The 24,464-nt window shown below is 36.6% G+C and overlaps 1 protein-coding gene across 28 annotated transcripts in view; it reads left to right on the top strand.

The window, feature by feature from the left end:
* The window catches only part of STS (steroid sulfatase), a 114,919-nt gene extending 99,712 nt beyond the window's left edge, over window positions 1-15,207 (top strand). For 22 of the 28 annotated variants that reach the window (XM_046899631.1, XM_046899639.1, XM_046899644.1 and 19 more), the window contains one exon: window positions 2,720-6,277. In XM_046899631.1, the coding sequence (XP_046755587.1) occupies window positions 2,720-3,102 (383 nt within the window). In that variant the 3' untranslated portion in view covers window positions 3,103-6,277. Of the gene's footprint in view, window positions 1-2,719; window positions 6,278-11,302; window positions 11,755-12,982 lie in introns of those variants that run through there. The other 6 variants (XM_046899671.1, XM_040703434.2, XM_040703438.2 and 3 more) reach the window with 5 other exon arrangements.
* The last annotated feature ends 9,257 nt before the right edge of the window (window positions 15,208-24,464 follow it).

The following is a 24,464-nucleotide window of genomic DNA, read 5'->3' as shown; positions in this document are numbered from 1 at the left end:
GGTATCTGATTAATGTTTATGTATATCTAAAGGGAGGTAGGAGGCAAATGGATGAGTCCAGGCTCTTCTCAGTGGTGCGGAGCGATAGGACAAGGAATAATGACCTAAAGCTTGAACGTAGGAAGTTTTCTTTACATAGAATTCGTAAAGAAAATTAGAAGAATTTCTTTACGGTAACGGTGATGGAACACTGGAACAGGTTATCCAGATAAGTTTCAGAGACTCCTTCTATGCTGATACTGAAGACCCATCTGGAGGCCTACCTGTGTGACCTATTATAGGGTACCTTCCTTAGCAGGGGGACTGGACTCAGTGATCTCTCGAGGTCCCTTCCAACCCCTGCAATTTTGTGATTTTGTTATTATTATTATTTTTAATTTTAATTGTGAGGAAACAACAAAGAATTCAAATACTAAATGGATCTTTCAAAATATTATTGGAAAAGGAGATGGAGAAATGCTCCCATCCTGTCCAATCATGTCCTGTCCCTCCTCTTCAGTATGACTGAGCCATTGCTGCTGTTAAAGCCATAGCCAAAGACTCATAGCCTAATAGTACCTGTTAAAGCCTGCCACACATTATTGTCTGTGCTAGCAAGGTGCTCTCTGCTTTTAGAGCTGCTTGCCTTGTACTGACTCTCAAGCAGTATTCAGAGGTTACTCCTAGACTAATGCATAAAATGACCATCACCCTCTGACCCTGATTTAAGTGCAAACTAAATGAACTGGAAGTCTCCATGTTCTGTCATTGAATTGGTTCCTTAAGGTAAATTCTCTTACAATGTGAAAAATGCTGCAGGATAAAAGAAGCTGTAAAGAATCTTAAGGTCACTTACTTTCTTTTAAATGCATGCTATGAACTGGAACTGCAGTCTGTGACTCTTTAATCTACTGAAACATTTATGTCTTTAAACCTTTCTTTAAACATTCATTGTGATGTAGTTACAGCATGTGATGTACCAGTTCATTTCTGCCCTTCACACACCTTCAGGTGCTTTCTATTCTGGTGAATGAGTGACTTGATTAATGAATATTTACCACCATTCCACATATAAATATTTAACAAGTTACTAGAGTAACAAAATTTCTGTGGACTTGAAACAATTCAGCAAAATACCACAAGGATTTTTTCCCCCAGTATTTAAAATAAAAGATGTGATACAAACACGTCTCTTATGAGGAAAATTTGAGGGAGCTGGTGCTGTCCAACCTGGAGAAGGTTGGAGAAGACTGAGACAATTAAAAATCTCTAATGGGCAGGAGTCAGGATGATGGAGCCAGGCTCTTTTCAGTGGTGTGCTGCAACAGAACAAGGAACAATGGGTACAGTCTGGAACACAGAAAGTTCTACCTGAACATGAGAACAAACTTCTTTTTTACTTCAAGGATGAAGAGAGCACAGGAACAGGTTGCCCAAACATTGTGGATTCTTCTTCTCTGGAGATAACCAAAACCCTCCTGATTGTTTTCCTGTGTAGGAAATCTACTTTAGCAGGGGGTTGGACTCAGTTATTTCCAGAGATTCCTTCCAGTCCATAACATTCTGCAGTTCTTTGTGGTTCTTTGAAAAAAGTTTCAGCAACAGGGCATTAAGGAAGGTAAATAACTAATGACTGTGTATTTCCGGTGTCTGTATATGCTCTGATGTATAGGTAGTCAGGCATCATAGGTCTCAGCTGTTTAGTATCCTACTTTTATTAAGAATGAAAAGCAGATTTTGAGTCTAATTATTCCCTGGTCTGCTTCTGGGGAAGTGCATTCTTCCCCAGATGGGGAGAACTGTGTGCTTCCTTTAAAATGCCTGCCTGTTCTTGTCTGCCTGATCTATTTTGTGATGCTTGAGGAGAGTAATAGCCATTTCTTGTTTATTCCTTTCTTGTTAAGTATTTTTAGGTTCTCTAGTCTTCTGTTCAAGATCATTTATTGAAGGAAATGACTAATATTTCTTGTTCTTAGTACAGGAATTAATTCTCATCTTAAACAGTGAAAGCACTGAATGAAGTTACTCTAGTGCAGGCAGTTCAGTGTCTGCACACAGTGTATTAAGCAAAGTCAAAATTACCTGTCTGAAAGATGTTCGGTTCCCACTTTACAAAGCGATGTTTCACCTCAAAATTGAACAACTGTAATAGTGATATATTTTTGAAAAAGCATCTTGAAGCCTAAGACATGATCTGTTATAGCAGTTCCTGTCATCACATTTAATAAAATGAGAATCTCTGTCTCAACATGTTTGCAAAGTAAGCATGTGGCAGAGTGTGATGGGTTAATACACAAGGAGATGAAAGAGAATAAGATGAAAAATGAAATTATTTTTATTAGTGAAATGAAAATCATTCACTGCTCAATGGTGTCTGGATACAGTCAAATGGCAAAGGTACATTTATATATCTTGAAGAAGACAGTGCAATATATTTAAAAATATTAATGTTTCTTAGCATTTTTTTACTTAAAAACATGAAGTTCTTTTAAGTCTTCCATAATCTAGTTAATTCAAGTTCTTCCAGGGAACTAAAGTGATCATCACTGTTTCATAAATTTGTGTAGCAAGAAAATCACCATGTTTTACTTGATTTAGTTTTTCAGTATGTTGCAGTTCTTCTTTGTCAAAGGTTGTATAGAGAGGCTGATTTATTGTGGTGTAAATTAGAGTTTCATAAGACGAGAGTATTTTCAGTTGGTCTTTTTATCATTGATTGTTTTGTATTTGGAAACTGCAGGTGAATCTGTCTGGAAGGTCTTTTTCTTCACTCCAAACTTCACTCCTGAGGATTCCAGTGGTTGCTATGACTCTCATGTTTGCTTTTGCTACGGAGGTTTCATCACACAGCATGATCCCCCACTGCTCTTCGATCTCTCCAGAGACCCTGAAGAGAAAGTCCCACTGACCCCAGAAACAGAGAACCGGTTCTATGAAATTCTCAGTGTCATACAGCTAGCAGTAGATAACCACACCAGATCGCTGCAAGCTGTCTCTGACCAGCTGTCCTGGAACAACCTTGTCTGGAAGCCATGGCTACAGCTATGTTGCTCATCCTTCTTTCAGTTTTGCTACTGTGACTATGACTCAGAAAATAGCCTGCCAGAGGTGCATTCTGGATAAACAAACTGCAACTTCCTCGTTTTCCTACTCAGAACAAGGAGAATGTCTACGTAGTTTTAGAAGTCTTTGTTATATAGGATATACTCTCTTTAGTACAATATTACAGTAGAATTGCAGAAAATATGCCATGAGAAGGAACTTAAAAAAAAACTTCTTTGACTTAATAATGCAATAAATGGTATAAAACAGGTTTTGCTGCCCTTATTTACAAAAGTATGCCTTCTCTAGAGCAGACAATTTTTCACATCTTCAGCTTCAACATTGTTCTTACAAGCTGAGGAATTTACTTATTGTTTCTATCAATTACTACCACTAAACACACACTCAGCAGTCCTTTTCAGTATTATCAACCATTATTAGGACATTCTACCAAAAATTAACAAATAGAAATATAATGCTAGAAAGGTTCATGTGACTGTAATTTGGTAACTGATAAGACAAGTAAAGAACAGATTCAACAAGTATCAGTGATATAAAATAGAATCATAGAATCATAGAATCACTCAGGTTGGAAAAGACCTAAAATATCATTGAGTCCAACCCCAACCTAATCATACTACCCTAATTCTAACAACCTTCTGCTAAATCATGTCCTTGAGCACCACATCCAGACGGTTTTTAAACACATTCAGGGATGGTGGCTCAACCACCTCCCTGGGGAGCCTATTCCAGTGCTTAACTTAAGGCCATTTCCCTTTGTCCTGTTGCCTGTCACCAGTGAGAAGAGACCAACCCCAAATAAGAAACAGACTGCCAAGAATCTAGTGTTGTATGTGCCATAAAAACATAGAGAGCTATGTAGTGGAAGACCTTAGTCCACAATAAAATTGTGCTCCCTCACTAGCATCATGTTGCACAACATCAGCCTTTGTTTGGAAAGGAAATCACTTCAAGTGCACCAAATGTATGCTTAAATGTGTGCCATAACAATCCTGGAAAGCATGCAAGGCAAATTCATACTCTCCCACTTAACTCACCATCAAAAACAGATCAATTAATAAACAGAAATTTAATCCCTGAAGTAGACAAACCCTGACATTCATGACCCAATTGCTAAAATGAAGTATTTGGTCCATGCTTAATATCTGTGTTCCAAATTTATACTATAATAAAAATATACTGTTTACCATACCTGTTCTTCCACTGATAAGTGAAGTGTGGCTCACAAATAAATAATATTTGGTCTTGCTTTAAATATTTTTGCTGTTATTTAAGCTCCTTGAATAGGATCTACTGTTTTCTGAGAATAAACTTGGACTTGAACATTTACATTTTCTCAAAGCCAAATGTAACTGTCTCCAAGTACTCAGTAAGGCCTTGGGAAAGCTACAGTACTTCAGGGCTAATTTCTGTGTCTATTTTTATCTTTGTCTTATTCGGTCACATTTCCTGTTTGCTCTATAGCCATGCAAACTATTTTCTTTGGCAGATTGCACCAGAGCAGAACGTATCAGCAAAATACTAAAACGATTTGATGCTTGATAATAGAAGGTGACTTGCTTCTTATCAGAAAACTCTAGTTAATTCCAACATTATTATGTATTACAATCTGTTTGGTGGTATTAGTGCAACATTAACACAAAAGGGATCTCAGTTGATAATAACGCAATAGCTTCAGCCAGCAGACATTGAGGTTGTGACCCAGTTGTTGGGAGCTGCTGAAGCCTGTCATATAAAAATATATTGTGATATATGGTGTACTACTCTCTCTGTAAAATCTATTTTATTTGATTTTTCTCCTGCAATTTCCTGTCTTGGGAAATGTTGTACTCTTTCCTTGAAGTCCAATTTTTGATAGTTCACCTTGTGTTTATGACTGTGTATCTTAACTATGTGCTCTGTGACCTCTCTGTAGCAAAATCCTATGTGTGCTGATAAAGTTAGTCAGTTCAGATATTTCCCCGATAGCCTCTCAGGACTGTTTATATTGTATCTGGAAAGCTGTCAGGTGGCCATTCATGCAGCATAATTCCCTCCTTGCTTTATTTAAACACTGAATGTACAAGATAAATTTAGTAAGAAAGATCCCTCTGGTTAAAATACAAATGCTCCTCTGTAGTGTTCACGACAGAATCTATGTATCCCAAATTCCTGGTCCCCATCTTGTAGCCAACGTGTTCATTAGTGCTGCTCCCTCCATGCCTACCCTGCAACTGGAGGGAAGTCCAACTGCAGCCAGGGTGGAGGATGCTCTCTCCAGTTATCACAGCTCTCCTGCAGCTTACGCAGTGTTTGCAAGCAAATATTCCTGATGAATCACATGGGCAAAAATATGTTAAGTATGTAGCTGAAACTCAGACAAGGCCTCATTGGATCTCTTTTGTTGCCACAGTTTCTAGGCTGTGACCTTAAAAGGGACCTCAGTTTATATTGTTGAGGACATCCACACCTACTTTTCATCAGGAAGATGCTACATTACTGTTATATCTTCACTTTCTGCAGGTTCAAGAATTGTTTTTCCTCTCAGCATAGCAGCTGATCTGTGCTGCCTGACTGAGGTACCAAAAATGATTATTTTTCTTCTGCTCTGATTTTTTCTTGAATGAGTAGAGACTTTCTTTTATACCCTCCTTGGGTTTTGGCGTCATCTCTCTAACCTCGTTTCCTAAAACCTCCAACCCCTCAAACACTTTTCCACTTCTTTCTTTACCACCAACTCCTCCAATTTGCTTGTCATGTTGACCACAGCAGATATTTTTGCTCTGATCTATCAGTGAGTAAAAAGTGGTCTTTGTGAAAATAACTGATTTTTAGAGCACCTTGTCTCAGCAAACCTTCCACTTATTTAACTTCCATCCAGAATTAACTTTGAATTATAAAATCTAAGAAATTAAAGCACACCCAAGACACCCTGAATAATAAAAGTTATATCTTGTTTGTGCCACAAGTTTCATATATATCAAAATTTAATTCAAGATAGCATTTAATATTTTGACAGAAGCAATAAAATCTGAACTCCATTTTTACAATTGTTCCTTCAAGAAAGATTCTTTTAAAAATAAGATGGTATTTTTCATTGCAGTGCTATTTCATTTAATGCCTAAAATAAACCTTCCCTGTGCTGAAAATGTATTATATCTTCCAGTATTGTACCTTCTGTTGTAGAGATAGCATGTGAGATCGTGGTAATTAATATACTTTTGTCTGTCCGCAAAATAAAATGAGAAGCATGGTATACTATTTTTGTTATGGCATTACCTGATCTAATCTGAGAAGTTTTGTTTTTCATAACAAGTTATTGATGGGATATATGTGATTCACAATTTATTAGCAACGAAGACATAAGGAGAATGTGCAACTGTTTTACTTTGAGACTAGCTTTCAATTTATCATTTAACTATCATCTATATTGTAACATGGTGCCTGACAGTGGAATACATTAGTATAAACTGGGAGTTCAGATTCAGAGGAAAGTATATTCCTCTAGAGAGTTATTTAACAGCAACACATTGTAGTTTATCACAGAGCCCCTGTATGGCCCAGAGCAAGTCATTTAACTCTGTTTCTCAGCTCCTCATCTTTTCCTAAAGGATAACAGTTCTTCTGTAACTGCTAGGAGTACTGAAAGAGTAAGAAGTACTTAAAGTAGTGAGTTGGTAAAGGTGCACTTTCTGGTCACCTTCTCTATAAAATGTACGATTTAAGAGATGGAAAACTAGGCTGTGTAAAGGTATCCTTAAGCTTCAGATGTGCATGTAGGCTCTGTGCTCACTATTTAACACATGTGGGGTTTGGGCCTGGAGCAGAGAGAGCAGATGGCTAAAAAAGATGCACATGGAGAAAGATGTCAATCACTTATTTCTAATTATGTTTATTCTCAGCTTTTCCTCTTTCAGCAGACATAGGACACCACATGGAATTACTTTAATATTTCTCCCTTGTGGACTGGATGTCACAGGTTCCTGGCTCTTTAAAAACTTGGATGTTCTGACTTATCTTAAATTACTGGGGGGGGGGGGGGGAAGAAAAGAAAGAAAAAAAAAAGAAAAAGAAAATACAGTCTTTTGGAGTGAGAGTCTTTTCAGTTCAACGAAATCCAACTGAAAGTTCACAGAGATCGGAGTGAATATGGTCCATATTCTTCACAGCTCAGTGAGAATCATCACTTGTCAGCAATAGCTTATCTCACATTGTAGTAAAGTGAGATCTGGGTGTTCAAATGTGTGGACAGTATAGAAGAATTTAATGTAAGATGTCATTCAATATAGGAAAATAATTGAGAAAGAAATAAAAAGAGAGCAGTTATAGCTGCAGAAATGCAGTGTTCTAATGTCATGTATGCTAGCACACCTTACGCTGCCTTTTTACTTCCTTATACTGATCAAATGGGAGAAGGCAATTGCTAAAGCATCTAATACACCGGTTACATTTTGTACAGCTGTTGCCATTGGGGGACATGTATTAAAACTTTCTTTTATTAACTGTAATTAGGACATGCTAATTCTGTACGTAAGACAGACATTGACATCTTTATTGTTTCTCTTTCCTCTGGCCTTACCTATACACCATCAGAAATGTGTTTTGAGGAGCTCACTTTCAGGAGTACTCATATTGGATGAGTACATTGCAAGCAGAGAGCCTGGCTGTGTGGGCAGGAGGAATATGGCATAACAGAACTCTGCACTGGGAGCCACCGGGGAGCAAATGTCATTCTGGGGATTTCTCCTATCTGAATATGGAATCCTACTAATTGCAATGGAGTTGAGTCTATCAGGAACTGTGAGCAAGCAAAAGGTACATTTGCAGCCAGCTGGTCCCTATCGTGCCAGCCTGCCAAATGAAAACTTGCTGGGGGCCCATGGAGATGCATGATCTCATGCTCCCCCTGAGTCATCATTCAGGAGGTGATATCTTAATCTGAAGTGTCAGGGAGGGAGCAGCAGTCACACTTTCTGTTCCTTGGAAGGGCAGGAGACCTGTGCCAGACTCTGGGGACTTCCAGCCTCGCTGGCTGCTACAACTGCAGATAACTCAAGGAGTTCTAGAAACACCAATAGACCACATGGCTTTTCCAAGTCATTCAGGTGTTCTCAGTAGTTTTTATTCTCATTGAAAGCAACAGGAATCTTCCTAGAACTTCACTTACACAGCAGATAAGGGATGTTACAAGGTGTTCTTAAGAGTATCCACAGTAGCAGTAGTCTGCCAGCTCAGCACTCAGAGCAATGAGCATGCACCAACAAAAGCTTCAGTCACTGAAGTTTTTCTGTGCTCATGGAAATAACTGAATTTCAGCCTCTCATTGAAGCTTGCACTACACTAGCTTGTTCAATAATCTTATGGTCACATCTTTAATTTTATTTAAAGTTATCAAATAGTGCAGACCTTGAGTGATCTATATTGTAGTGCTTATACAGCTTCCTCTGAACACTTGGAAAGCATTTATTTAATATTAATCATGCTAGCTTCCCTGGGTAGAGAAATGTGAGTCTTATCTATAAAAGAGTTGTGCTATAGGTATTTCCCCTGAAAAGGAAAACTGTATTTGAAATGCTTATATGGACAACTCAGTTACAAAAATAACCTATCCAACAACATTTTTTCTATGGTTATCAACTAATAAAGCCTTTTTATATGGATAATATTTTATTGTACTTGATTTATGTGGAAAAAATTGTGAAGTACTTGAAATTATAAGGCAGAGCTCTTCATTTTGACACTTATGAGAATGTCATATGAATTTGCTCTGTGTAACAGTATTTATTACAAAAGATTAGAGACAAAGCATCTCAAAAGCCTTATGAACTCAGGTTGGGCTGTAAGAAAATATCTTCCATTCACAGTGGTCATCATTGCTCTCCAATGAAACCAAGTTCTGAAGGAAAACAAAAAACAACATTTAAAAATGACTTGCCTGTCATAGCGATAAAAAAGATTACAATAAGTTCACACCATGCGTGAAAAAAAATAAACAAACAATATTTATTTTTTGCACAATGCCATCTCTTATCAAATGAATAAAATAATTAGATTTAGAAAAGTGTTCTGATCGATTTGCAGTTGCCAATCTTATGTGATCATATGCAATGCACTGGGAAGCAGCTGATTAATGCTACCATTATAACTGTTTAACCAGATAACTGTTTAAGCTCCAGAGATACTGTTAGAATAGGAATTTTAGATCCTAATATCTCAGTGTCTGATATATATAAGAAACACATTCATCCAGAGACATCTTATCTCTCACCAGGCTTTTTAAAGACTATGCAGCAAAAGAATTTGCTTGAGGCTGCATCCTTCTCTCCTATGATACTTAATAAAAATAAGGGGATATCCTGCTTGATGCCAAGTTTTATGCTACTGAATGACAACTGTCTTTGATTGCCTTTCAGCAAAATTCTGTAGTGAGAGGCCATCCCTAGCAGCTAGATGGCATTCTGCACTTCCTGGAAATTAATGACAATGAAGTGTTTAGCTAGAATTCAAGCAGTGACATTAATGAGCACTATATATGTGAAAGCTGCAGATTAACAGTTGTCCCTATCAGTTTCTAAGCACTCAGTACCAGGCTACATAATGGATGCCATGTTCACACGTTAAGCCTGCGCTCAGTTTTAAATCTTGTTAAATGTTAAATGTGTTGAAAACAACGCAAACTCGAACTGAATTTTGCTAATCATTGAAATCTTGCCACACCTAAACCTTTGTCAGTTATTGTGGAGAGGCACCAGCTCTCTACCTTAAGTCATGGCTCCTTTTATCCTACTGATTCTCAGGGTTCAAAACCTTAGGTCTTCCAAAAGGAACTTTTGTAGTAGCACTAGTCTGACAAAGCTGGAGGAATAGATAGTTTGGAAAGAGGTAAACAAGAGGATGTGGAGTATGTTCATAAACTGAGGTCTTGTGTGTGCTTCCCATCTCTGACACCAGTTATGGGCCCTAGACAGTTTCATTCCATTGTGTCTAGCCTCACAATGATGTGAGAGAAGGTATGGAGTCCATAGGTAAAAATGGACATGGACCACTGATAATGACATGTCCAATTTAAAAACAAACAAACAAACGTAAAAATAAAACATAATAATAATAATAATAAAAAGACTGTGGATTTCATCAGAGAATGCATCAGCAAGCCAGATTAGAGGAGGCAAGCAAATTATCAGGAGAATGAGGGCTGAGCTCAAGGTTTGTGAAAGCATACAGACTGGGAATGAATGGGTCACCCATTTTTTCTGTTAATACTGTGCAAGTGGATAGCAAACAATCATAAATGGAGGGAATCGAGAAGAGGATAATAATCCCTAGAGGTAAGGACACTTGGTTAGGTGGTGATGACAGCCCTGCTACAAAACTTCAAGACTGATTAAGTACTTTTAATCACATGAAGTACACAAATCACCTCTAGAGCAGAAAGAGACATACCTTAGGGCTACAAAGTCACTTTATCTTATTCGTTCCCTGATCTGACGAATCTAGGATCCTCTCCTACACAGAGGCAAAGCTTGTATGGGAAAGGTTGAAGTTATTGTGATTCTCCTTCCTCACCCTCTTTTCACACCCAGACAGCTGTTTATATTTCATCTCCCATATAGAAAAGAGTCCAGGAAGGAAGGCTCATAGGAATGAGCTCTTTTACTTGATGTCAGAATTTGCAGAAAATCTGTGTTTGTGCAGGAAAAATCTCATCTTTGCATTGTCAAGTATGTTTTGAAAATAGGATCAGAGTCTGCAGATATTGTGGGAAAATGTATTTCCAGAAAGATTCAGAAGTCAGTATAGGTAGAAATATAGTTCCAGATCTCAGATTTATCTTACTTGATTTATCTTGCTTAATTCTGTATGCTCCCTGTGAATATATCTAGCGTCCATTTCTACCCAGGAGAGAGGAAAACAAGATAAACAAGATATGTCTAGTGTAACTTATATGACTACTCTCAGATGAGATCAGTTATGCCTAAGAATCATTCTTTATTGCTTTTTCAAATATATATATGTATAAGCATGGGATAACCAGCAAAACCTCCATAAACCTCAATATTGTTATGTTTAGGCATCTGAATCTTACTTCGATCTCCTGGAATCTTTAAAATCTTATTATAAAGTAAGAATGATTTCAAGGTTGCTCAAAGAAAGATTTTTTCACAATCAGAATTCTGCAACTAAATGTCAAAAGCTTCTTTTATCCCTTGCTTGCTTGTTGGTTGGTTTGCTCCTTCTTATTTGTTCATTTGTTTTTTCATCTGATCTTCATTTCTTTTAGTCTCCACCATGCTCTGCAAATCAGTGAAGAAAGATCCTAATGAAATTATTTAGAAGAAGTATCATCATTATACAGGTCAAGCAATTTGTTTTTAAGGTCATATTAATCATTTTGTATGCCAGCATTTTAATTATTGTACAAGGATGAGATATTTTTAATTACAATAGTTTTGCTAACAGTAAATTAAGATCTTTTTCAATTTACCTTTTCTTACATTTTCTGTTAACATCAATTATGATTTTGTTGAATGAGCTGAACTTGAAGAATAATGCTCAAGTTCTGGAAAAAGTCATGACATTTAATATGCAGCAGTTGATCTCTAATATAATGTGTGCATATCTGTGGTGTTAAAAAGCTCACATTTTTACACAAATACCTTATGTCTTCCATCTTCTACTATCTCCAGAAATACTTATTTGCCAAGCAAATAAATAAAGTGCTTGAATTATGAATGTAAAATTATTTACGTCTCCATCTGCTAAGTATTTTTTCCAATTGTTTCCAAAGTTACAAATGTTTAGCCTGAACTATATTGGGTATAAATCTAGTTACAGCACCTTAATGGATAAAATTTCTTAATAATCTGTATGATCACGAGACTGAGTACATATCAAGTATGACTATGAGCAGAAAGTTTCTAGTTGTGCAAGATATTTGAAGATGTGTTTGCATTTTGACTCTTCAGCATTCCACTGTACTCAGGAGCTTTGCCGAGTGAGATTCTTCACCAACAGAAGATACACAGACTGATTTGTGCATAACTTTTTATTCCTGACTGTCTTAATATCTTTAATTTACTTTAAAATTCACAAGCTGTATATGGTTTAAGTGCTAGGTGTTTCCAGCCTTTCCCTTTCCATAGTTTCAGGTTTTGTCTGCATGGTATTTAAAGCTTGCCTCCAGCCTTTCTCTTTGTTGGAAATATAATAAAAGCTAATATTTTTTACTGAGTTCAACAGCCAATTCCTTCTGTTACTAGGATACTATTTACCATAATGATCATGATGTAGAATGTACTGGCTAAAAATAAAAAATAACAGAACAATGAAAGGCTTTCATAAAGGATAAATCCAATGGCACTGAAGGTCAAATACTATCCAGCTATAAAAGATACTTTTTTGCATGGGTCACAAGAAGTACCACTGACTCTGTTAAATTCCACTCGTAAAAACTGGGGAAAACAAATATTTAAATGAAAGCTGAAAAGCATTTTTCATGCAGAGTTTGAAACTAGTTTGAAAGAGCATTAACTACTTTCAGATTGGCTTATGGCTCCATAGAAATAAAGTACTGCTGGCAGGACAGAAAATAAGCTAAAAAATAGAGAAACTGCATACAGAAATTAAGTACATAAATTAGATAAGTAACCAGAAAGAGAAAAAAAAAAAAAAAAAACATATGCCAGCTCTTCAAACCTTCATAAGCAGAACAGTGACGAAAATATGAAATTAAAAATTCTAATCCAGAATAAGAAAATGTTTACAATTATTGCTGTGTGTTGTGCATTAGAGAAAAATATTTCTCTTTGAAATAAATAGGGAAAGATAGGTGCCCACAGTCTTAAACTTGGATAGGAAATGATGTGTTTAATTTAGAGATCTAGGCAATATCCCTAAACAACTACTTTTCATGTATATCTTTATTCAAAATTGTAATCTTTTTTTTTTTTTTTTTTTTCAGGCTGCTAGAGGAAAGTCATTCTTGTGTTAATTGTAAGCAACAAGGTTAAACAAATAGATTCCCCCACTCCCAAATAAGCTGAAGCAGAAGATCTCAGAGGTACTTTCAGAAAAAGTCACAATTTAGAACAAAGAGTTTTGAAGTCACTGGATTCTGAGAAAAAGGATATCTTTCAGGGTCATTGAGAGCTTTTATGGTAAATCTTTGACTATTCGTTAAATAAAATGAAGGAAATGTTTAAAGCTGATTTCATCGAGCTATGGTGGTCAGTATTATAATAAGCCAAATAATTAGACAAACAAAAGATGTGAGAGTAGATACATCTTAATTTAATAGAGTTTTTATTAAGATGACGTACACATTATTTCACCTACATTAAAAAAGATTTTATGTTTGGACAAGTGGCTATTTGAATTTTCTTCTATATTTATCTGAATTGAAGACATTGACAGTAACAGATTCAGATTTTATGGACTCATTGCTCTGATCTAGGACTGGAAATATAATGTATGCGTCTTTTTTGTAATTTTGTTTAAAAAAATATCTGTGCTTAGAGACATGGACTTTCGTCTTGGAATGAATCTCTAAGTCAGTAAGTCCATTTTCTAATTTATCTCCCCCTCTTTAACCTTGTTCTTTGTTTACTTTCATTCCACTGAACCATCATGACCCTAAGCACCTTTGAAAAATGTAATTTTGTAAAATTCTGAAGACTACTAAAAAGGAGCTTCTGAAGAGAATAGTAAATAACTTTGCTTAGCAACATGAATTAACCCTTGTTCAGTTCTGTGCTATAGAAGTTAAATTGCAAAACAGTACCCCAGTTAGCTCACTAAAAAAGCTAATTCTGTTATTCCTCCATTATGCTGAAATCTGAAGTACAGCTCTAACCAAAACTGAGGTACATTAACAAAATATCTGACATACCTATAGCACACAATATTTTTCTCATGAATGCTATAAGCATACACTTGGCTCTGTATTTTTACGAATTATTGTCCCTGTAGCTACTATAGAGCACAATTAATGAGACCCAGTATATCCAAGAAATAATAGATCCAAAGGAAGATGCACATTTTCTATGATGGAAACAAAAGATAACTGTCTAACTTAATGTTTGTTCCAGTATCTAGCAGTTCTTAATTCAAAGGACACAAAATATATAAATTAAAAAAGGATATTCCGTAATTGAAGAACGAACATAGGTATTTCTAAGCCTTTACTGTGGGAATCTTTTTTGGAACATAAAATAGTGGAAGAAGTTCAGAGTTTAAGCAGCATACTCTCCATTCTTATGTATTATTAACTGTTTTAACAGAAGTAGCATGTACATGTCAACATCTGTTAGAACAATCGAAGCATGTTAATCTATTTAAGGACTGTCATATCATGAAGCCTACCCAAAGTAACTGATTGTTTAGAAGAGATAATTTGCAATTTTTAGTAGACTGTCTACAAATTCCACTAATCATCTTAGATGAAAATCATGCCTAATGATTACATCCCCCAACAATGGTTATTTTCTCCATGTTTCAATATTCATTTGCTTTTGCTTATTTCCTAATTGAAATTAATTGGAATAAATGTGTGTCAAACAGGTTAGAAGTCAGTAACCTGATTTTAGCAGAACAATTAATTTCAGTTTCACAGAAATGTCTCTCTATATTTTTCATCTGGTTTTGCCCCGTGGTCTCATTTTGCAGAGTATGAAAATCATTATCTGCCCATAAACCCTGGTTGTAAAAGGCTAGAATGCAGCAAAAAGAATTTATTCAAATTTAATGTTACAATAAAATTTAAAAAAAGTCATAAACATGATGATTGTTAAGATGCAAATGATTCATAGCTGACCAATTAACCGTCATTTAACATAACAGCAATTAACATACCACTGAATATATTGAGTACACTGTGTGTGGTATGAAAATATTGTGATTCAAAAGGTAGTTATAATGCTTACAGAAAATACACTGTCAGTTAACCACATGGCCCATAGGACTTACACTATTATTAGATATAGGACTCCTAAATCCTTATCAGCAGGGCTGCTATCAAGGATTATTTCTCCCAGTCTGTAAACATACTTGGGATTACCCCAAACTAAGTTCAACACTTTGCACTTTGCTTTGTTGAGCCTCATTAGGTTCACAAGAGCCCACCTTTCTAGTTTATTAAGGTCCCTCTGGGTGGCATCCCTTCCTTGTGCTGTATTAACTGTATTGCTCAGCTTGGTGTCATGAGCAAACTTGCATTCAATCCCATCATCTACATCATTGATTCAGATGGTAAAGAGTATCAGTCCCAAGATGGACCCCCGGGGGACACCACTTGTTACCGACCTCCACCTGCACATGGAGCCATTGACCCCAACACTCTGGCTGCAACTTTCCAATTGATTCCTTAACCACCAAATAGTCCACTCTTCAAATCCATATCTCACCAACTAAGAGATAAGGATGTGGTGAGGGACTATGTAAAAGGCCTTGTAGAATTTCAGGTAGATGACATCACTTGCCTTCTATTTGTCCAGTGATGCCATCTGTCCATATACAAGACCACCAGATTGGTCAGGCATGACCTTTCCTTGGTGAAACCATGCTGGTTGTCTCAGATCACTCATTCGTCCCTCATGTGTCTTAACATGTCTTCCAGGAGGATCTGTTCCATGATCTTCCCAGGCATGGAGGTGAGGATCACTGGCCTATAGTTCCCCAGATCCTCCTTCCTCCTTTTCTTGTTCATGGGAGTGATGTTTCCCTTTTTCCAGTCCCCAGGGACTTTGCCTGTCGTGATTTTTCACATATGATGGGGAACATCTTGGCAACCACATCAGAAATCTCCCTTAGGACCCTGGGATGCATATCATTCAGCCTCGTGAGGCAGTCTTGAACTTGTTCTGCCCTTACAGTAGTGGGGAGTTTGCTCCCCAAGTTCCCATCTAAAGGTTCAGGTTCAGGGATGCAAGGTTCATGGATGTGAGAATCTGGCTGCCAGTGAAGTCTGAGGCAAAGAACTCACTGAGTACCTCAGACTTCTCCATATCTGCTGTAGCCAGTTATCCTTTCCCATTTAGCAGAGTGGTTACATTCTCTTTGGCCTGTCTCTTCTGACTTTTGTACCTGTGGAAACCCATCTTGTTGTTATTAACATCCCTCACCGAGTTTAGTCCCATCTGTGCCTTGGCTTTCCTAATCCCATCTCTGCAAGTCTGGACAGCATCGCTACTTTCTTCCCAGGTGACACATCCTTGTGTCCACTGTCTGTACTTGCCTTTCTTTTCCCTCATTTTGACCAACAGGTTTGCCAAACCATGCCTGTTTCCTGCGTCGCCTGCCTGCTTTCTTATTCTGAGGGATGGAGAGCTCTTGCACTCTCAGAAAGGCATCCTTAAAAAGGAGCCATCTTTGTTCCACTCCTTTGTCTCTAAGGACATCTTCACAGGAGACCTCATTCAACAATTGCTTAAACAACATAAAGTTTGCCCTTACTGCATTTATAATGATATGTGTAACACCAGTGGTGAAGCATGCACAGACTATTGCAAAGGACTGTGCTGGACAGGGGTTATAGTTCTGCTCATCCATTTCTTTCCTCCTGCAGTACAACAGTCATCTCTCTCAAAGTTACTGCAGCAGCTGGCAGAAATATCTGGTCGCATGATGGTGATCACAGCAGTGTTCTCAAAATATTTGGCCAGATCTGCAAACCTGATCATTCAAATTCAGTAATTATTTGAGTACAATGAAGGTAGATGTATTTTTTTTTTTTTTTCAAAGAATCTTAACATTTTTCTAAGGACTAATCCAGAACCAGTTTCAAGTTTGTATCTCCCGTATTCAGACTGTTATCCAGCCATGAACAATGCAGATAATTGATACATCTTGAGGTGAAGAGCTTTTCTGTCACTGTCACTTCGATTGAATGGACAAGATTCCTAAGTGCAGTATAAGAAAAGACTCAGCTTTCAAAGAAAAGTGCAAGGAGGGGGTGAGAATAGTGTGACAGAAAAGTTTTTTCCTTTAAAAAAAAAAAAAAAAAAAAGCCAGCACATTTTTTTTTCTCTTTGTGCTATAGCAATTTTCTTCATTTTCATCATCAAGAATAAACAGCGTTTTCTAAGGAAGAGATGAAAACCAACTTTAAGCAGTGATTAACAGGAGATATTCAGGTTGAAAGTTAGGGAAGGATATGAATGAGTTTCAGGAGAAAAATTTGATCACTGCATCAGAAGATATACCTGTGCAATTAAATGAACGTGTAGCTAATCCCTCCTAGCTGGTAGATATCCCTTACAAAACACTCTGAAAGTAGCATTTATTCCCTTCCCTGTATGCTTTGATTAGGTGAAGCACTGCTAAATTCACAGTTATATAGCAATACTGATTGATTTAAAATTTGTTGTTACACTGATATCACTTAAAACATATGCCTCATATCTGAGAACAGGAAGGTAAGAAAGCAAATGTGGAAGAGACAAATGATTTGTGCAGGAGTAGAGCTGGATAGACATTGCTAGGAAGGCAGCAAACAAGTTGAGTGAGAAGAGCTGCTAACAAAAATGTTGAAGATGAGAGGGAAGAAAGACCTGAATGTATGAAGAAAACATCAGAATAAAACAGAAAATATAGCAGAGAAACAAAGTCATAATATTAACAGGTATATTTTTTCCACTAGAATAGAAGCAGTCATATTTCAGCCCTAAAAAAGTGGAGTGAATATTTCTGTCAGTCCTTTGAATTCAGCTTATTTATAAATAAACTTGGACTACATGGTTTCCCTACCTGCATTAGCTTTTCATCATTCAAGGCTGTATATAATGAAAACACTCAAGTTCACAATGAAAGTATTCAAGGAGAGCCAGCCACCAAATAGCAAACACTAAGAAGTTTGGAGAAAATGCTTCAGAGCTTTCCATACAGTACAGTTTGTCTAATGAAAAAATAATCTGAGAAACTATTGCCATGAATTTAAGCTAACCTACTGTTAGGAGTCCTTTAAAAACAGGTTACAGGAACCATTGTGTATCGCTGCCTGTTCAGCCACATTGTCTGTTCTCGTCCTTTCTTCTGTGTCCTAGTATCAGCAAGATTAAACAACACTGACAGTTAAAAAGCCTTGGTATGACTTGCATAGATATATCTGGAGATCCATGCCAGATTTGAGTTCATTTAAAATGTTGCTTGACAACCTGATCCTTTGAACTCAGTCTGTACTTGGTCTTGCACCTCTACGTTGCCATGGCTCCTAGATAAAATAATGTAACTATTTTACCCTAAAGACACACTAACAACTAACATATTCCAAAGAGTCCTCCTCTTAAATGTACCTTCTGGTACACTAATGCACTTACTTCTTTCATGCACAAGCATGTACATCATTAAGTTTCCTTTATAAGCCTTCAGGATATCCTTTGAAAGAAAAAAGAAAAAAAAAAAAAAAGGAAAAAATATAACCTGAATCTCTAGACTCCATTAAAATTATTGTTATGATCTCTACCCTATTAACCTTTATGATCTCATTTTCCACTGTTGTTGTTAAATTGCTTCCTTTAAGTTGCCAGAACAAGTAATATTGGCAATATGTTCTTTGTTTTACCTGCAGTGTCCATGGGTAAAAATGATTCTAACAAGTCTTCATCAGTAATTAAGATCACCAAAGAAAATACTACACTCACCCTTCTGTAAAATGCAGGAATGTCAAAGTCAGTATCACTGTCATACAGAATTAAATGCTCTTTGGAGTATCACAAAACTATGACAAAAACAAATATACATATTATACACTAGGAATCTAGGAGCATAAATGGATTGTTAATGTAAGCAGTTTTTCTTCAAAGGAAGAGAATTTAAAATGTATCAGTAAAGCATTTATTTATGAAAGACTTGAGATGCAGGAGGTATTTGAAAGCCTTGCCATGTCATGTGGTTAAGAGAAAAAGTCATGATTACTACTTATACAGTAAGCATTTAAAATTATTTTGAAAATGTTTACCACACTAGTTTAAATTCAAACTGTGATATATGGCCATGGTGGCAAGCATTTCTCAGCAAGCATCAAATTTTCGAAGAACTGTATATAGTGAAGCAGTGTTCATACGAATGTGGGCAGTTTATGACTATGGCACAAGGGAGACAAGCTGACTTGGTGAATTTTGTTTTCATTATGAGACTGTTGGTTTAATAATTATAGGGGAGAAGATAATTAAATCAATCCTGTTGGATTTGTTTTTAATATCAAATTAAACATGTTAGTATTTTTTTTCTTGGACTATTCCTTTACCTTTTTCTTTCTTTTCTCCTCTCCTCTCTCTCTCTCTGCCTCTCTTTTTTCTTTTTCTTTTTCTTTTTTTTTTAAGAGAGAAGAGAGAAATTTATTTCCCTTTTTGAGATCAGTATGAGTATATTTCAATGAAAGCATTTTTCCCCCCTACTTCTTCCACTAATAAAAAATACAACAACAATTTTTCTGGTACGTAACTTACTGTTGCCTTTCCTCTGTTTTTTTTTTTTTTTTTTTTTGGATGGTTGGCTTTTTTGTTTTGTTTTGTTTGCTTGTTTGTTTGTTTGTTCGTTGAGGTGCTGTTATGGTGTATGTCCTGAAAGCATTACAGCAAGTAAAGAGGAAAGAGGTATGTCTGGTGCCTACAATCAGGAGTATAAATCAGTATATCAGCTTATAAGTAGAAGGAGATCATTTTTCAGATACTAAAGCATTCCCAGCTATCGGTAACTTGACTCTGAGAGCTAGATAGCATAGATTTTGCTATCAGATAACATATTTTGTTGTAATGCAATGTTGCTTAAAAAGATATTTTCTATCCAGTTTAGGTTTTTATTCTCCAACGAATACACAGCTTTGTTTCAGCTCTAGTAAAAGGGGTATTTTGGTTGTACTTATTACTGCTCATGATTGTTACCTGCCCTCTACACCTTACTTTTAGAATCATACTGTGAATCCTACCCTCCTTTAAAGTCTTTCAAGAATACATTAATTCAGTGTTCAAGATGCATTATTGTTTCTGTTAAAGTTTCAGTAAGGCACTCTATCTCTTTAACACAGATAGGTCCAATTCAGTTCAGTGTTAGATTCTTGAAAAAGATTACAGAAACAGTGCAAAATCATAGAGCTAAGAAATTAATCTCTATCATATGAAATATTTTACCACATATGTATCTTTAAATTTATAAATGGGGTCAGTGGCCCCTCACATAAAATATACAAGATAACAAACAACCATATCCTTCATTCTGTAGGATTCATAAGATACAATACTGATTACTGATGACAAGAAAGAAAGGAATGTGGGGTGAGTTTTTCATGGTTTTCTAACTATCTTTTTTCCTCTATTGGAAGCCATAATCTTTGTTTAGAATACTGAAATAGATGAATTTCCTAATTGAACTGTAACTATTCTGCATTATTATGATATGTAATAAACTTCTAAAATCCAATTTTTATCAGTCTGTGTGATTTCTTTGCATGCATTTCCTTCTCATTTTCATTTTTTGGCTGTTGACAAGTACTGACATATTTAGCATTAGTCGTCCACATTGTGTTGCAAGAGCTCTGATTCTCCTGCCTCCTCACCTTATTTGTCATCAGTCAAGCCATCATGACATACCATTTATACTTTTCCAGTAATTCAGATGTGATGAACAAGTTCCCTTTCTTATAAATCTGCAATGCATACTCCAAAACTGTCACCCCCAGTGCAAGGGTTTCCCAAAATGAGAGATCCTTTTTCAAACCATAAATGTATTGAAAAAAAATCCCCACCACCAACAATAAATATCTCTAGGTTTAGCTTTTTCACATGAAGTGTTTTGCTGTCCTCCTGCCACTCCAATGCCAGAACTTGCAGCTCCAGGAATTTCTAACTCCACTTGCTTCCCAAATCTTTGTCTTTAGCTGTATCCTCCTTCATCGGTTCCAGGTGAGACCACATGTGAAAGTCCCATTTGAAGTAGGAAAAAGGAAGAAGGCTTTAAAAGTAGTGGCATTTTTTATGTTTTGCCCTATCAAATGTTTTTTAAAAGTATCTGTTTATGCTTCTCTCTTGCCTGTTTCTATCTTTGAACTCCCCATTGGAAGAGATCTTTCATTGGTTATGTATTGTCTACAGACTGGAGGGAAACCAAAATTCTCCCTGTCATAAAAATTCTGGAGATTGGAGTTCTTTCATCACAAAGAACAAATCAACAGAATGAAGCCAAAAGGCATTGTTTTTGGGAATCATATTCCAAGAGTTAGTCAATCTTAATTGTGTTGTTATACCAAACAGACCTGGTATACCTTCTAGGACATATTTATGTTACCTTATGAAACTTTGATCCTATGTTTAAAGCGAAATTGACCAAGTTACCCGAAGAATGAAAGAAAACTGAAAATATGGACATAGAAAGTAGGAAGTAAAAGAGGCAGGAGAATTCTTCCAAAATCATAAGGACTCTAAAAGGCCAGCTGTTTTTCACCAAAGCAACAGAATAAATTCAGATAGCAAGGGAGGCAGTTCTAGGTTTGTTCCTATACAGGGGCCCTACATAAGAACTAGAAGCTGTATTTAACACCTCTCTCTTCAGAAGGACACTGTGGAATGAGATTTCTGAGAAAGAGAACTTTAATTATTAATTATTTCCTAGTTCAGTGAGATGCACACTACCCATTTGCACTGGAATGACTGCATTGTGAGGAAAGCACAGTCATAATTGCACTGGTGGTGATCTTAACTTGTGAAATGAATTTTCTGATAAATGATACCAGACAGAGAATAATAATTTTCTACATGTCTAGGGGGAGACCACTACCTTTAAATGCAAATTAAAATGTATATTTTATCTCAGTGGGAACCATCTGAAAGAGCTGGAGCTGTTCAGCCTGGAGAAGAGAAGGCTCCGAGGTGACCTGATAGTGGCCTTTCAATATCTAAAGAGAAGCTACGGGAAAGAACGGACAGACTCTTTAGCAGTGTCTGTGGTAATAGAGCAAGGGGGAAGGGCTTCAAGCTCAAAGAGGGTGGATTTAGGTTGGAAAAATAAGGAATAAAGAGAAGTCTTTTACAGTGAGGATGATAAGGCATTGGAACAGGCTTCCCAGAGATGTGGTTGATGACCCATTCCTGGAGACTTTCAAGGCAAGGCTGGATAAGGCTCTGGGCAACCTGATCTAGCTGTGGATGTTCTCTCTGTTTACTGCAGGGGAGTTGGACTAAATGACCTTTAAAGGTCCCTTCCAACTCTAAGGATTCTATGATTATAGTGTACCTGCAAAACAAACTGAGGAAGAAAAAAGCAAAGAGGATTTAAAAATACAGAATACTAAGACATCTTCTTTCAAATAAATGGATGCATGAAACTTGATCATTCTGTTGCATGATTTGTCTTTGCAATTGCACAAAGTAAATAAATGAGTGCAAAAACAACTACTAGGGATCTGTGTGCCCAAAGTGCTAGTTCATATATAAAATCAGAGCAAACTGAGAACTGTTTGAAAATATATATTCTTGAATGGTAGTCTAGAAATGGGTGAGAGACTACAGATGGGAGTGTATACTGAAACAAAATGCCTGGATATGCTAGTGTTTTCAATATTTTTGTCCTGAACATTAGGGGATGCCTGTGATTTGGTAGCTCAGATTTCCAGTAAACATAAAAACTAGTGAACTAGTCTAGTGAATAGTGAATATAGTTAATAGTCTAAGGGGATTAGAGCATGATTATATTCAAAGACTAATTAACTGTATTTATTCACATTCATGCTTCTGAAACAATACTTTCATTCATCAAGCAAACCAACTATTAGTCAGGAATCTCAGCATACTACATACTGTTGTGTCTGGAGCTGAATCTAAGCAGAAGTCACTGCAGAGAGATGATTTTTCTGCATTGACACATTTTCTTTTCACTATAAAATCAGCTGATTTTATTTTTTTTTAACAAAAAGCTTGCAAAAATTTCCCAAACATTAGAAATCTTTGTAATAGTGTAGTCTTGTTGAAGAGGAAAAAAAAAGAAAAAGAGGAGAGGAGAGGAGAGGAGAGGAGAGGAGAGGAGAGGAGAGGAGAGGAGAGGAGAGGAGAGGAGAGGAGAGGAGAGGAGAGGAGAGGAGAGGAGAGGAGAGGAGAGGAGAGGAGAGGAGAGGAGAGGAGAGGAGAGGAGAGGAGAGGAGAGGAGAGGAGAGGAGAGGAGAGGAGAGGAGAGGAGAGGAGAGGAGAGGAGAGGAGAGGAGAGGAGAGGAGAGGAGAGGAGAGGAGAGGAAAGGAAAGGAAAGGAAAGGAAAGGAAAGGAAAGGAAAGGAAAGGAAAGGAAAGGAAAGGAAAGGAAAGGAAAGGAAAGGAAAGGAAAGGAAAGGAAAGGAAAGGAAAGGAAAGGAAAGGAAAGGAAAGGAAAGGAAAGGAAAGGAAAGGAAAGGAAAGGAAAGGAAAGGAAAGGAAAGGAAAGGAAAGGAAAGGAAAGGAAAGGAAAGGAAAGGAAAGGAAAGGAAAGGAAAGGAAAGGAAAGGAAAGGAAAGGAAAGGAAAGGAAAGGAAAGGAAAGGAAAGGAAAGGAAAGGAAAGGAAAGGAAAGGAAAGGAAAGGAAAGGAAAGGAAAGGAAAGGAAAGGAAAGGAAAGGAAAGGAAGGAAGGAAGGAAGGAAGGAAGGAAGGAAGGAAGGAAGGAAGGAAGGAAGGAAGGAAGGAAGAAAGAAAGAAAGAAAGAAAGAAAGAAAGAAAGAAAGAAAGAAAGAAAGAAAGAAAGAAAGAAAGAAAGAAAGAAAGAAAGAAAGAAAGAAAGAAAGAAAGAAAGAAAAGGAGTTAGTGTCATCTTTTGCCTGCCTTACATCCAGCTGAGAAGGAGATGGTCTGGCACCAGGAATCAGTAATGGCTACAAAGAACATTTACATTAATGTGGTGTCTCTATACCTGTCTAATGCTCTAGTATTTAGAAATAGTGGGAAAAAATGGGTTTAATATTCCTTGAAATGAAAATATTTTGATTCCTCTCTAGCAGATACTCTATTCTGTATGCAAAATGTGAAGTTTCTGGCTTTTGTCATGTTGTTTTGTTATTGTTATTTGTTTGTTCGGTAAAGGGAACACCCATCTACAACGACTATGAACTTTGGTTTTATGTATGAATTTAATATACAAATTCAAGTTTTGATCTGTACACCTGCTAGCTTTTCTATACTACCCAAAGCTCTCTCATAGAATCATCTGGAAAAACCATCCACATCTTCTCTTGACAATCTGTTCCATGGTCTCATCACCCTCATAGAAAGATCTTTGCTTACCTCACGTGGAAATTAATACAGATTTTTTTTAATAGACGTGTAACTCAGATTAACTTTGCAATTATGTCAGATATATCCAAACTAGTAGTAGGAAGCAGTATGTTAACTTAACAATAACTAAAAATTCTTCTGATTAGTTAACAATGACTGCAAATGTAAGGCGATTAATTTAAAAAATGTCCATTAAATCTTTTTTAATTATTAATTAATATATA

Source organism: Gallus gallus, chromosome 1, assembly GCF_016699485.2.
Source record: "Gallus gallus isolate bGalGal1 chromosome 1, bGalGal1.mat.broiler.GRCg7b, whole genome shotgun sequence".
Taxonomy (NCBI): domain Eukaryota; kingdom Metazoa; phylum Chordata; class Aves; order Galliformes; family Phasianidae; genus Gallus; species Gallus gallus.
This window is presented reverse-complemented; position numbering and strand designations above follow the sequence as displayed.